This window comes from Peromyscus eremicus, chromosome 5 (genome assembly GCF_949786415.1).
Source record: "Peromyscus eremicus chromosome 5, PerEre_H2_v1, whole genome shotgun sequence".
NCBI lineage: Eukaryota > Metazoa > Chordata > Mammalia > Rodentia > Cricetidae > Peromyscus > Peromyscus eremicus.
In genome coordinates, this window is record NC_081420.1 from 101314131 (window position 1) to 101329803 (window position 15673).

A 15673-nucleotide genomic window follows, 5' to 3' on the forward strand; every position below is an offset into this window, starting at 1 on the left:
GTTAGCTTGTTTTTAAGGGTAGGCTCTATCATTCAGGTGGAGAAGCTAGGCTTGTAGTGTTCCTTTCAAGGTAAATGGTATCATCCCCACAAGTTGAGTAGACCTCCCCAGTAACTAAACTGGGTCTACCTCATTATCACAATATGTATATATATATATGCGCGCACGCACGCACGCGCACACACACATGCACACGCACACACACAGAGCAAGTGTATTCGAGGAAGCTTGCCTCAGAGAGGAATGAAGACAGCTTTAAGAAGTGTGAGCTGTGTTCAGTCTGACTGATAGAGGGATGGGGAGATGCTGAGGGTGAGAGGGGTACTCACATGGGGGAAAGTGATCTTTCGAAGGGCAGCATCATAATTCTTCACCTCCACTTTCTCCATGAGAGGACGAATAACTAGATGGGTGTCAGTGCCTGAAACAAAGGCACACAATGAGAGAAATCCTTCATGAAGAGAAAACAATCAGAGCTGGGCAGAGTCAAGAGCAGCTGGCTGGGGGAGGACCTACCTCCTGATATCAGAGCTGTCGGGCTGTGGGCCACAGTGCGCACATCATGAGTGTGATGCTGGAATGGTTTTGTCCGCACCCACTGCTTCTCACTGCTGTTGGAAGTCACGGAGACCAGCTGAAAATGGAATACCGTGCCCTCGGCTGTACCCACCACAAAACTGTCTTCTTGCTGAGAAATCAAATCATGAGGGGGAGACGTCAACATAACAAGGGCCAGATGGAAAAATGTTCTTTCAGGTTTTCTATCTGGGAAGCTCAAGGGAAAAGAAAAATCCTGCCTTGAATTAGAAGGGATGTTCCTGTCTGGCGGAGGTGGTACCCGCCTTTAATCCCAGCACACAGGTGGAGCTCTGTGAGTTTGAAACCATTCTGATCTACAGAGTTCCAGGGCAGCCAAGGCTACCCAGAGAAACCATGCCTGGGGGAGGGGGAGAAAGAAGGGAGCTTCCCAGGGAAAGCAGTTCCATCAGAGGAGCAAGCTCAGACATAGGCAACAATCGCCCACTACTGACAACGCTAACAATTAGTATCACCAAAGTGCTATGCAGTCATATGCTACACATTCAACGACAAACCATATACATGGTCAATAAAAGTCTAATGAACCAAAAGTTCCTACTACCCAGTGACACCACAGCTGTCAAAATGGAGCACCAAACGTTACTCACCATTTGCAATGATGCTGGGGTGGGCAGAGCCAACACACCTTTAACTGTACTCAGTTTGATTTGGGTGGAGATTTTTAGTTTGCATTAAGATTTTAAGAATTACAGGGTTGGAGAGATGGTTCAGCAGTTAAGGGCACTACTGCTCTTTTAGAGGACCTGAGCTCAGTTCCTAGCACACACATAATGTAGTTTACAACCTCCTATAACTCCAACTCCAAAGGGATCTGAAGCCTCTGCCGTCTATATTCCAGTGCACATACCCACATCCACACACAATTAGAAACAACAACAACAACAAAAGGCTGAAAAGACGGCTCAGTGGTTAAGAGCACTGGCTGCTCTTCCAGAGGACCCAGGTTCAGCTCCCAGCACCCACATGGCAGCTCATAACTGTCTGCAACCCTAGTTCCAGGGGATCCAACAGACTCACATACATGCAAAATACCAATGCACGTTTTAAAAAAAAGTGGGCAGTGGTGGTACACACCTTTAATTCTAGCACTCGGGAGGCAGAGGAAGGCAGATCACTGTAAGTTTGAGGCCAGCCTGGTCTATAGAGTTCCAGGACAGCCGGGCTACACAAAGAAACCCTGTTTTGGAAAACAAAATAACCTCCCACCACAAAAACAAACAAACAAACATACATACATACACATATATATACATATATATATTTTTTTACATTGGAGTTTCTCTTTGCCTGGCTATAAATCTTAAAAAAACAAAAGCAAAAATTTCTTACAGTTTCAAGTAAAGCACTTGGTATTTTTATTTGATTGTATAAAACATAATGTTTCTTAGTATTATTAATTTTTTCTTTTTCATTTTTCGAGATGGGGCTCATTAGTGTAGCCCTGGATATTCAGGAATGAGCTCTGTAGACCAGGCTGGCCTTGAACTCATACAGTTCCATCTGCCTCTGCCTCCTGAATGCTGGGATTAAAGGAGTGCGCCACCATCATCCGGCATAGCATCTTTTAAAAAAACAAAAACAAAAACAAAAACAAAAAACTTATTTGTTTTGTATGTGTATACACACATGCATCACAGTGTTTGTGTGGAGGTCAGATGACACCTTTCCAGAGCTGGTTCCCTCCTTACTTGGTGGCAAATGTCATTACCTGCTAAGCCATCTTGCCAGCCTAGTAATAACTTCTTTATGAAGTTAAATATTTCTATTAAAGAATGCGGTAGATGCCAGGTCATTGCTTACGTGGTTTAGAAAGAATTAAATTTCTCTGCTGCTGGTTGTGTAAAAGAATAGCACATACAATTGGTACATTAGGTGTGCAATGTAGTAGCTTTCTCTACTACCTGTTCACATAAGTATACCCTGATGCTCATACAATGTTGAAATCTCATACTGATGTATTTCTCAGAATGTATTTCTGCTATTAGGTGACATGTTACTATATAGAAACTATGCTCAGTACAAGAAATGAAATACCTAAAATAGATTTAAATATTAAATAAATATTAAATATAAAATAGATTTAAACATGTTAGTTGTGAGAAAAAATTGAATCCTTCTAAACCACGTAAGCAATATATGGGAAAAGACAGACCCCAAGAATGACTTGGAAGCTGAGCTTGGTGACAGAAGGTGGTAATCCTAGCTACTCAGGAGGCTCGGCAGGAGGATCATAAGTTCAAGGACTACCTGGGCTGGGACCATACTCACATCAGCAACAGCAATAGACTGCACATCAGCATTTGCGACGAGATGGCTTTTAACAAGCGTCCCGGTAGCTGAGTCCCATAACTGCACCTTTCCAACAGAGTCCACACTTATGACAGTGCCGTCGGACAAGAAGGCAACACCCCACACGATACACCTTGACTTAGTTATTCCCAGGTGCTGCCTATCTAAAACCATCTTACGAATAATGCTCCCTGAAAAACAAGAAAGGTACACATGTAGATGGTATTTAGTTTCAGTTTTCCAAAACTGCATGGACAAGCATAATGTGCTGAGTTAGATGCCTGAACACAGATAGTCATTAAATGGCAGCTGTGTTGAACTGTTTTAAACTCCAAAAAGGGCACCTGAAGAGGAAAGAGTTCAGTGAGAGGGAGGGAGGCAGAGAAGACCAGAAATCCCTTCTGGGGAGATGGATGGAAAGGTGTAACGTCCACTTAAAAGCCGGCACACTGCATACACACATTACACTCTCTCTTTCCCACACTCTGTATATAGGAAAGGGAGACAAGAAGACAGAGACAAAAACTCAGGGAGTGGTAACTAAGTAGAGCCTTGGAACCAAGACACAGGTTAGCCTTAGGGAAAACTTGATTTATACCAGAACCCCCAGGAGCTAGGGACCCAGGCGTACTTCAGAAACTGGAGGATGAGGGACCTCCGAGGAGGAGATGGTTGGAAGTTAATCTAAGAGGCTGCAGACCTGAGTAAGCAGCAGACAGTAACCAAACTGTCTTAACTGAAGACTCTTACATGAAAGGACTGGGAACCAAGCATGGGACAAGGGTGTCTAGAGGGGAAGCGGGGTCAAGTGAAAATTGCTAACAGGACATAGAGACATCAGAGTTCTTACTCTCAGAACGGTGACAGCGAGGCCTGCACTCACCAGGGAGGACAATGGAGAGAGTCTGAGAAAGCAGCTCAGTGGTGGGGATGTATAATACCCAGGGTTGACCTGATCCCCAGCACCAAAAAACCAACTGATTGATTGATTGATTTCTGGGAACCAAGTCATACAAGAAGGGAAAATTTTTTTTCTAAGATCCTGACTTCAGAAGTTCCCCAACAGGCCACCCAGATGACTCTTCAGTGGAGAGCATGCTCAAGAGTCTCACTGATGGAACAAGAACAAACAGTACACATTCGGAGAAAGCCTCCTCGAACAAGAAAAGCTGGACAAACAGAAAAGGCAAACAAATGAACAGTAGGACAGCAAGAGTACAGAACACTTGCCAAATACTATCACCCACAGCTTCAGAGTGAGGGGCTGGAGAGACGGCTCAGTTGTTGAGTATTTACTGCTCTTGCAGGACTGGAGTGTGGTTACCAGCACCCACAACAGCATTTAACTATAGCTCTAGCAGGTTCCTGCACACACACACACACATACACACCACCACCACCACCACCACCACCAAAAAACAAAACCCCAACTCTTTTTTTTTGGGGGGGGGGGGTTTTGAACAGGGTTTCTCTGTGTAGTTTTGGTGCCTGTCTTGGATCTTGCTCTGTAGACCAGGCTGGCCTCAAACTCACAGAGATCCTCCCAAGTGCTGAGATTAAAGGTGTGTGCCACCGTTGCCCAGGTCCAACTCTTAAAAAGAAAGAACAGCCTCAGAGGCTGCAGGCATAACCACAGAACACAAACTTAGCATAGGCTATTTATTTATTGCAGCTAAAAACAGAAAAGACCTTTGGAGGTGGCTAAGTGAAAATTTTACTACAAACATTTAAGATATAAAGGTGACAAATTTATACTGGTGAACAGTAAAAAATAAAAAAGATGAGGGCTGGAGAGATGGCTCAGTGGTTGAGAGCACTGGCTGCCCTTCCAGAGGTCCTGAGTTCAATTCCCAGCAACCATATGGTGGCTCTCAACCATCTATCATGAGGCCTGATGCCCTCTTTCTGGCATGTATACATAATAAATAAATAAAACTTTTTGTTGTTTATTTGTTGCTTTTTGGTTTTTCGAGACAGGGTTTCTCTCTGTGTAGCTTTGCACCTTTCCTGGAACTCACTCTGTAGCCCAGGCTGGCCTCGAACTCACAGAGATCCGCCTGCCTCTGCCTCCCAAGTGCTGGGATGAAAGGCTTACGCCACCACTAGCCGGCTAATAAATAAATCTTAAAGCCCAGTGGTGTTGGCACATGCCTTTCATCCCAGCACTTGGGAGGCAGAGGCAGGTGGATCTCTGTGAGTTCAAACAAAGCAAGTTCCAGGACAGCCAGAGCTACAAGTGAAACCTTGTCTTGAAAAAACAAACAAACAAAGAAAAAAAGAGTGACTAAGAAAGTTAGAGCTGGGCGGTGGTGGCGCACGCCTTTAATCCCAGCACTGGGAGGCAGAGCCAGGCGGATCTCTGTGAGTTCGAGGCCAGCCTAGGCTACCAAGTGAGTCCCAGGAAAGGCGCAAAGCTATACAGAGAAACCTTGTCTCGAAAAACCAAAAAAAAAAAAAAAAAGTTAGAAGACCCAACACTGAAGTAACAAAATTCCAGAAAGAGAAAACAGAAACTGATCTACCAAGTAATTGTAAGAATGTCCCCCAAAACCCAGGGTTTGAATTAAAACAATCTCCTACATATCTAGCACAACTGACTGACAAAAGAGAAAAAAACAAACCCACAACCAACAGACTCACACATCAAGTATTACAGAGCTCAGAGGCAGAGGGTTCACCTAGTGCATAAAGGGCCTGAGTTGGCTCTCCACCAGAGAAACAAAGAAAACCCTACAAAGGAAAGGGAAAGGGAAAAAGGCACATGCTCACAGGTCAACCATCAGCACCGCACCAGACTTTCTAACAGGGAAAGGGAGAATTCTAAACAACACAGAAGCAAAAGGGACCCCAGAAAGCCCGAAACACCAGCCTTCCAACCTCACACTTGTGCAGCATGGACCAAGTGGCTAAGCCAGACCGGAAGGAAGAAGCTAAAACAGAGAGATGTATTTTTAAGGACATAGAAATGGCAGGAACAAACAAACAAAAACACCAAAATACTCAGATGTGTTTTGTACTAATTTATATAACTGAAAGACTTTATGGATGAGGTGGCAGAAACGTAGGGAGAATGGGAATATTCACCAGGAAGCAGACAGGAAGGAAAGTAACTTCCTATGGGAGCAGTACACAAGGCCATGACAAAAACACCTGACTACTGATGGGAACATAGTTACAAATAAGCAGATAGACCAAAATGTGATGGACACTATGGCAGAAGGTACACACAGGGAAGACTCAGATGTTGAAGTCAATAACATGCAAAATTAAAAAAAAAAAAAAAAAGCCGGGCGGTGGTGGCGCACGCCTTTAATCCCAGCACTCGGGAGGCAGAGCCAGGCGGATCTCTGTGAGTTCGAGGCCAGCCTGGGCTACCAAGTGAGTTCCAGGAGAGGCGCAAAGCTACACAGAGAAACCCTGTCTCGAAAAACCAAAAAATAAATAAATAAATAAATAAAATTTAAAAAAAAAAAAAATTAAAATTAAAATCACAATGTAGAATTATAAACACGCCATGTACAGCAGAGATAAACCCCAAAAGAATCAGTTAGGGGTTGAAGTGGTTTATTTTGGGGATCAGGAGAAGGGATATAGGGAGGTCCCCACTTTTTGTAGTAAGCCTTAAGAATTCTTTGGTTATAGGCATGTGTAACTAAAGGCAAACAAAACAAAGAAAATCCCAGGCATTGAGGAAAAAGAAAAACAAAAAGACATGTCCAATCCATTTTGTCTCTATTTCTCTCTCTCTTTTTCTTTTTTTTTTTTTTTGGAGACAGGGTTTCTCTGTGTAGCTTTGGAACCTGTCCTAGAACTCACTCTGTAGCCCCAGGCTGGCCTCGAACTCACAGAGATCTGCCTGCCTCTGCCTCCTGAGTGCTCAGATTAAAGGCATGCATCACCACTGCCCAGCTTTTTTTTTGGTTTTTTGAGACAGTGTTTCTCTGTGTAGCCCTGACTGTCCTGGAACTCTGTAGAGCAGGCTGGTCTCGAACTCAAAGAATTCACCTGCCTTGCGTTCTGAGTGCTGGGATTAAAGGCACCCACCACCACCGCCTGGCTTGTCTCCGTATCTTACATATGTACAAACACGTTCATCTAACAAGTTAAAGGCAACCTCTCCACTGAAGGAGTCTACTAGCCAATTTTCCAGGCCAAGAACAGAAAAAGTCATGGTTCTCTACTTTATATTCCATTTTCCCTAGGACATACACTTGAGAGTGCATGTTACTGTCATACCCTCTTATGAAGAAAGTGCTGTACCCCTTGAAGAACAAAGATTCCCCCAAATGCAGCAATGGTGATCAAAAACAGGAACGAGAGGCTAGAGAGACGGCCCAGTGGAAAGAGTGCTTACTACACAAGTCAAAAAGGGGAGAAGTCTGGATCCCAGGACATGTGTAAAGGTTGGACATGGCCGTTTCACACCTGTCACCCCAACATGGAGGGGCTGGGGACTGGAGGATCACTGGAACTAGCTTCTTGATGACCTATGCTTAAAAAAAAAAAAAAGCAAACTCCACCCCTGGGGTTCACCCCTGGGGTTCACAAGAGACTGTGCCTCAAATAGAGAAAGGAGGAAATCTAGAGTCTTCCTCTGGTCACCACCTATGAAGGCATGTATACACATATATAACACAGAATACACAGAGAGACAGAGACACACACACAGAACATACACATGGAAAACACGGGGCAAAATCTGTGGTGTACATGATTAGGGATTAATGAGAAGTTAGGTCATCAGGGTCACTGAAACATGACAAAGTTACGCTCTTGGGAACTGAGAAATGTAAATCTGACAACACCCACACCCCAAGTGCACTAAACAGAAAAACAGTCACCTGATTGGACATCAAACACGCTAATATAGTCTATGGAGCCAGCTGCAACGTGGGTACCAGCAGGATGCCAGCCAAGACTCAGGATCCGACCTTAGGAGTAACAAAACAATAAAAAAGGTGACATGTAAGTATGCAGCCCAAACAAACTGAGCCCTCCTTCCACAATTTCCTACAGGGCTCTGTAATTCAGTATTAGCTTCCTCATTCACCACAGTTGATAAACTGTCCTGGGACCCACAATGGAGTATTTGACAACTTGCTTTAATAATATATAAATAGTTGAGGAAAATGTGTAAATAAATACATACTACAAAATTTCAATGTGCACAGACATTGACTTCAGACTAAAGAGACACGTACGGTCATGCATAAACATTAACATTACAAACAAAGATGCATTGACTATGGGACGGTGACTTCACAAGATCCCATCATCCAGTGACATCAGTCACCTCAGTTTGTGTAAGCATACCTGATGATGTTCACACGATGAGATAATCTAACATATTTCTCAGAACAGATCCCGGATGTTAACCAACCATAATTAAGCGTCTTTCTTTCTTTCTTTGGTTGTGCTGGTTAGTGTTTTGTCAACTTGACATATACTAGAGTAACTCTATGACATTTACAAAAAACTATTCTATCACCTTTCCAATTAAGAAATAACAAAACTCTGATTACAGTGGATAACTATTACTGAAGGACACAGGCACCAACACACTACAGCCCACTGCTGGCTTTTGTAAATCAAGTTCTACCAGCACACAGTTACACATATGCTCATGCACTGTCTTTGGCTGTTTCTGTCCTACACCTAGAGTTAGCAGAGACTATATTGCCTTCAAGCCTCAAGTACCGTTGTGCACAGTACTTTACAGAAACTGCTTGTCAATCCCTGCTCGGCACCTCAGTGCCAGTACAACCCAGAGCCCAGGCACCAGCAGTGGTACTTCCCAAGACATTTAAATTGGCTAGCAGGCTTAAGAACCACAGCTAGCCTTTAATCCCAGCACTTGGGAGGCAGAGGCAGGTGGATCTCTGCGAGTTCGAGGCCAGCCTAGTCTACACAGTGAGAGTTCCAGGACAGGATCCAAAAAGCTACACAGAGAAACCCTGTCTTGAAAAATAAAAACAAACAAACAAAAAGCAAGCAAGCAAGCAGTCTGAGCAAGGGAGTAAGCAGCACCCTCCATGGCCTCTGCATCAGCTCCTGCCTCCAGGTTCCTGCCCTGCTTGAGTTCCTGCCATGACTACCTTGGATGATGGACTGTGCCATGGAGCTATGAGATACAATAACCTCTTTCCTCTCCAAGATGCTTTTGGTCATGGAGTTAATCACAACAACAGAAACCCAAACTAAGACATATGCAAAACTATTCATTACCCTACCAAAAACAACTCTTACTTTTTTTGCCGATCAAAATTTCTTGCAAACTGGATTTTGTCTGGAGTGACCTCAAATAGTTTCACAGAGCCGTCTTCACAACCAACCTATTTTAGAGACAGAAGTAGAAAACAGACTAAATGAACCTTTTTAGGACTAACATCCCCATACACAAATGTATACATTGTTTCTTCTCCAAAAGCTATCTCTTGCCCTAAAATCAAAACAAACCAAACAGCCTGTCAGAGGGGGGAGGGGACCTACAATCAAGAGGATGATAGTACATTCCTGGCCGACTCCATAGTCTAGTCAGAAAGCAGGCCTGAAGAGTTCTAACCAATGGCCAAATTTCTGCATATGACACAGAATAGAAGTAAAGCTTTTCACCCAGCTATGTTCTGCCTTTCAGAGTTATGCTGAAGAAACATGTTACATTTTCCATGAAACATAGAAGGCAATAAACTCTTTAGATTCAGGAAAAAAAAAAAAAAAAAAAAAAAAAAAGAAGTAGGGCTTCACACATACCTGCCAGAGGACCTATGGCCTAGATAAAAGATCTAGTGACCACCGGGAGGTGGTGGCGCAGGCCTTTGATCTCCACACTCAAGAGGCAGAGGCAGGTTGATCTGTGAGTTCAAGGCCAGCCTGGTCTACAAAGTGTGATCCAGGACAGGCACCAAAACTACACAGAGAAACCCTGTCTTGAAACCACCCTCCCCTGCCCCCTCCCCCCCAAAAAAAAATCAAAACAAAACTAGTCTCTACATTTCTTAGTTCCAAAGAAATTTAGAAAATTCTGAAATTAATTAACCATGACATTTCACAAGTGAAAACAAGGTCCAATCTGTAATAAGTCTTTCTCTGTCCCACCAGCCAGCTCCCAAATGACAAGAAGACTTATTATTAATTATGAAAACTTGGCCTTAGCTTAGGCTTGTTTTTAACTAGCTGTTATAACTTAAATTTACTCATTTCTATTAATCTGCATTCTGTCATGTACTGCCCATCCTGCTTCTTCTGTGTCTCCTCTGACTTCCTCCTCTCTCTGCCCTCAAGTCCCTCCTATACCTCCTGCCTAGCTCTTAGCCATTTAGCTTTTTATTACACCAATCACAGCAACACAACTTCACACAGTGTACAAATATTCCAAAACATCAAGCTAATAGCATAAGGGCAAAGTGAGCAGTGGTTTATTATTGTTTATCTATATGCGCTTTGACTGTATATATGTATGTGCACCACTTATATCTAGTGCCCATGGAGGCTAGGAGGTGGTCAGATCCCTTGGAACTGTAGTTAGGACTGTTGTGAGCCACCATGTGGTTGCCGGGAATCAAACCAGATCCTGTGCAAGAGCAGCCAGTGCTCTTAACTGATGAGCTATCTCTCCAGCCAGGGTTTTTAACCTTCGTTGCCAATTCCAATATTTTGTCTTATGAGTCCTGATACCTTGCTAAGCTTGGGATTTCTATGTGACTTAAGCATGGGGAAGGAAGTTTGAGTGAGCGTAAAAGTACTCTATTTTGAATTACGCATAGTTGCTTACTGACCAAAAGTTGAGAGCCACTGGGGCTGGCAGTCATACTCCAAATAGGTCCTCCAAAGGCATCCAGAGCATATTTTATGTTTAGTGCCTGGAGGTCATACTCAAGAATTTCTCCGTTGAGTCCAGCACTGAAGAGCCGCTGTCCTTCTGCCCAACACAGGGCTTCTGTAGCTCGAGACTCATGACCTGGGAAAAACTACAGAAACATTGTAACTTTTCAACCTGCCATGAATTCAAAACTACAGAAACATTGTAACACACCAACTTGCCATGAATTCATCAATCAACAGCTCTTGCCGAGTATTTCCCCACAAATATCTAATATAAAATTTGTCACTATCAAACATTTATGTCGATTATACTTTTATTTCTTTCAGCTTCAAATTTTAGCTACTTAATATTACTGTACTTTAGTTATATGTTTGATTCTCTCTCTTTTAAACTAGGACTTATTCGGAAGCTTTTCAACTAATATTTAAGAATTAAGATATTCAGGATTGATTTAGCCAGGTGTGGTAGCTTATGACTATAATCCTAGCACTCAGGAAGCTGAGGCAGGAGGATTACTTAAATCTGAAGCCAGTGTGGGCTACAGTGAACCTCCATGCATAAAAAAAGCTGGTTTAATGTGTCTAATTAGATGTGAGATAAATCGTAAACTTCTTGACTGGTTGATTTTAAAAGACACAAAGGTCTCTGTGCTCACAGATAAGCACTAGGGGAACCTGGAATGTTAGTACATAGGGTTGTTCCTTTCAAGTGATGGAACGCATAACCTCTTATCAACCCAGAAGGCTGGGAGCTTACCAGCCTTTGTGCTATCTGTGTGGCTAGACTTTTTAGGCACCTAACCCTCTCCCAGACCCTATGGTAAGCTTGTTTTTCTCAGTCAATCTATAGAATCCATCTTTATGGATTTCACAAAGAGTTTCTGTGTAGTTGTGTCTGATCTGCATTTAGTTTACTTTGTTCCTCAAGGGGATTTATGTGTGCTTTGTTGTATATGCAGGATTGATTAGTCATCACCAAATTGTGCTGTGCTTAAATATGCCAAAAATAAGCTACTTGGGGTCAGACTCCAGATGTCTGAACCAATACCCCTAACTGCCTTCTTGCTGTCCGAAGATCATCTCTCTGCAGGCTTGTGGGGGTCACAGAGATCCCCAGAACTGATGGTCGTTCCCACCCCCACCCCACAAAACCAGTTTTCCTATCTAGGATTTTTGGTCTTCTTACTTAACCAGGCAGTCACAGTTATGCTATACAATGGATAATTTAGTTTTTAACAACAAAACCAACCAAGTTTTAAAAGTAAAGTAAAATGGCATATGGAGCAAGGACATAAAATACGTATTTGGGGAATGGAAGATGGTTTAATTTGTAAAGGTGCCTGCTACCAAGCCTGAGGACCCAAATTCAACACCCAGGACCCACACGGTGGGAAAGAACTGATTCCTCCAGGCTGTCCTCTGATTTATAGAGATGCATGGCACACACACACACACACAAACCCGGAGAAATGCCAGTAAATTTAGTGTACCCTAATGGATAGTGTTAAGAAAATCGGAAATAGTGCACTGTCCTATCCTAGACCTTAGAATTCACTGATCACTTGCTTACTAACCAACAGTAACTTTCAGTCTTGCAACCACCATTTAAACTAAATGCCTTTATGTAGGTCTATTATTGCTAATCTTTTTTAGTTATTTCTACTGTACTTGTTCTGTGTTTAAACACACAAATATTATCCATTATGTTACAATTGTCTAGAGCATTCCAATACAGATTTAGATGTCTATACAATAAGGCTATACAATGGTGGGTTTGCATAAGCCAACTCTCTAATGATCAACTACTAATACATTTCTCAAAACACACCTGTATCAAGAGATAAAACATGATTACAAAAACACAAGAGACGCACGACTGCACACAGGCTGAAGGCCAGTGTGTTCACTTTATGTGTATAGAGTTGTGCAAAATAGGCCAGGTGGCACACGCCTTTAATCCCAGCACTGGGAGGCAGAGCCTGGCGATCAGGTTGGCCCAGAACTCACAGAAATAAGCCTGCTTCTGTCTTCTGAGTCCTGGGATTAAAGGTGTGTACCAGCACCCCCCCTTTTTTTCTGGATATTCCAAATTTTCATATATATCAAGGCGTTTTAACTTTATGCCTCTTTGACACAAAGAGACTATGTTTCCTATCTGAATTTGCAAGGCCAAGAGACACATGGGTTAAGCAGCTTGTCCAAAAGGCTGACATCAATGGAACGAAGGGAACACAGCTCTCCTTACTCCTAGCTCCTCGTCTTTTCTTTCTCTAATGATGTGATTGAGGTCAGCAATCCTTTATTGTTTTGTATTTAATGTGTATGTATCCATGCATACATGCGCATGTGCATATAAAGGTCAAAGGACAACCGGCAGGGCCGGTCTCTCCTTCTACCCAGGGGTAGCAAAGATCAAACTCAGGTTGTCAGTCTTGGAAGCAAACGCCTTTACCCACTGAGCCATCTTACCCAGCCAGAGGTTAGTAATCTTTTTTTGTTTTTTTGAGACAGGGTTTTTCTGTGTAACCCTGGCTGTTCTGGAATTCACTCTGTAGACCAAGCTGGCCTTGAACTCAGAGATCCCCCTGCCTCTGCTGGGATTAAAGGTGTGTACCACCACCGCCTGGCCTAATTTTAATGAACAGGAGAATGGAGAAAACAGAAGATGAGATTGAATTAGTTAGCTGTTAAAAATACCCACAGGATGGGGGCTGAAGAGATGGCTCAGTGGTTAAGAGCACTGACTGCTCTTCCAGAGGTCCTGAGTTCAATTCCCAGCAACCACATGGTGGCTCACAACCATCTGTAATGAGATCTGGTGCCCTCTTCTGGCCTGCAGGGACACATATGCAGAATACTGTATACATAATAAATAAGTCTTTAAAAAAAAATACTCACAGGAGAATGACAGAACACAAGGGAAGGTAGGTAAGAAATGGAGGACTTACCACTGAACATTACCTTAGCAATGCCTTTGTACTAGACAAAGAGCTGGAATACAGTCACAAACATTGCTGCCACAGTAGTTCCCCATTTTACAGAATTTGAAGTTAAGCAGTAACGAGGCCATTAAGCAAATATACAAATTATGCAAGTATAGCGGTTATAAATGGCAAACAGAAAAGTCACAGCGTGCAATAAGTGTACACCCAAGCATTTCTGTCCTATTTCTAGCAATGACCCATTTGTTGTGGGAAAGGGCCTGGAACTGTTATATACACACATTAGTTCTTCAGTACATCAACTCTGAGAAGGATCCCTAATTGCCAAGACTACTTCTGCCAGCTTTATTATACAGGTCAGAAACTGTTACGGATCTTTCTTCATGAATGTAAAGGCTCTAACACTTGTACTCTAATACCAGTACTTGACACTCACTCATTCTCATAGAAACATTTACAGAATGCCTAAGTCTCATCAAATGCCAGGCTGCTGGACACTGAACACTAATTTACCCATGTCTTCTCTGTTGAACTGAGTTGCATTTTGCACCTGAAGAAAATTAGGAACCAGTGCCCTTGGGAGGAAAGTCTCTGGAGCTGGAGAGATGGCTCAACAGTTAAGAGCACTTGTTGCTCTTGCAAAGGGTCCCAGCACCCAATGGTAGCTCATAACCACTTCTAACTCCAGTTCTAGGAGATCTAATGCCCTCTCCAGACTACCATGGGCATTAGGCACACTTGAGGTGCACATACATGTAGGTAGGCAAAATACTGGTACACACAAATGATTCTTTATGTGTACCCAAAGACATTTCATCTAATTAAAAACCTTGTCTACTTCCAAATATAGACAATTAAGTCCACATCCTCGGAGACAGGTGAACTTGGGAGTCTACTTGCTGTCATGTTACCAGAGTTTTCTGATATTACATTTGAAGACTTTAAATTGACAATGGAATGCATACAAAGACCCCCAGAACGGATATATATATATATTTTACCAAAATCACATGATCTCAACAAGTTCCTTTCTTTCTTGTAGTGGCCAAAAGACCCAGCAAACTTCAGTCCCCAAATAGCATACAGTGACACACAATTCCTAGGTAGGATCTTTCTAAACAACTTCAGATAGACAAACTCCTGAGCTGCTTTCACCAATCGAGGGGTCTCATATAAGCTACAGAAGTTCTGTAATTCTAAACAATTCCATAGCAAGTAGAGTCACTTGATCTATCTGAAGACAGGACATGTAAGTTGTAGACTTGAATTAAAATTAACATCAGGAACTCCACACCAGGCTCCCTAAAAACTTACTTTCTCCTGAAAGTAGTTTGCTGACAAGTTATAAATTTCCACCGTGCCATCTGTTCGCGAAACAGCCAATCTGTTTGACTGGTTATTGTAAGCCACACAGCGGATGCCTGATGGAACATAATTAAAGAAACGTACTCGATGGACCTTAAATTCACCCATTCCTGGTGGGGGACAAAAAAGACATTGTTAAACATTAACTGGAGAATCTACCATGCATTCAACTTTATTCTCATCACTGTTGGATGGGAGATTTCAAAGATCTCTCACTTAAGTTCATTTCTAATAATGCTGTTGTGCCCCAGCAAGGCTCAACCTCCAGAAACTCAATACGGATGCTTCAATAAATTCACCCCCAAAGGCCTACTCCATTCCTTATCTTTCTAACCTATTGGAGGAGGAAGAGAGTTTGAAAACGGGCATTTTAGCAAGAATGCTAAACTCTTTACTAAGTTTGCAAATGACAGATCCACTCTAAGACAGCGACTTGAGGCTGATGGGGGAGGGGAAGGAAACCCACAGCCCAAGTGGGCAGCGACAGGACTTGGTGATTTTCCCCTGCCTGCCTGATCTAGCAGCTATCCCGTGCACACCTACTGGGAGTGGAACTTGCTCGACCCTCACTCGTCTCTTCTCGAGGTTAGGAAGACACAGGCAGTGCGGGCACGTTCTGAAGAGCGAGAGGTGTCCGCCACCCCTGCCCTCTCCTA

The 15673-nt window shown here is 42.9% G+C and overlaps 1 protein-coding gene across 1 annotated transcript in view; it reads right to left on the reverse strand.

Moving 5' to 3' along the window:
* Utp4 (UTP4 small subunit processome component) overlaps positions 1-15673 on the reverse strand; it is a 32853-nt gene that overhangs the window by 16923 nt on the left and 257 nt on the right. Inside the window, exons 2-8 of the mRNA XM_059264060.1 lie at positions 14967-15127; positions 10665-10856; positions 9137-9221; positions 7731-7820; positions 2869-3080; positions 517-688; positions 330-421 (exon numbers count right to left, since the gene is read on the reverse strand). Of these exons, the coding sequence (XP_059120043.1) occupies positions 330-421; positions 517-688; positions 2869-3080; positions 7731-7820; positions 9137-9221; positions 10665-10856; positions 14967-15125 (1002 nt within the window). The 5' untranslated portion in view covers positions 15126-15127. The remainder of the gene's footprint in view (positions 1-329; positions 422-516; positions 689-2868; positions 3081-7730; positions 7821-9136; positions 9222-10664; positions 10857-14966; positions 15128-15673) is intronic.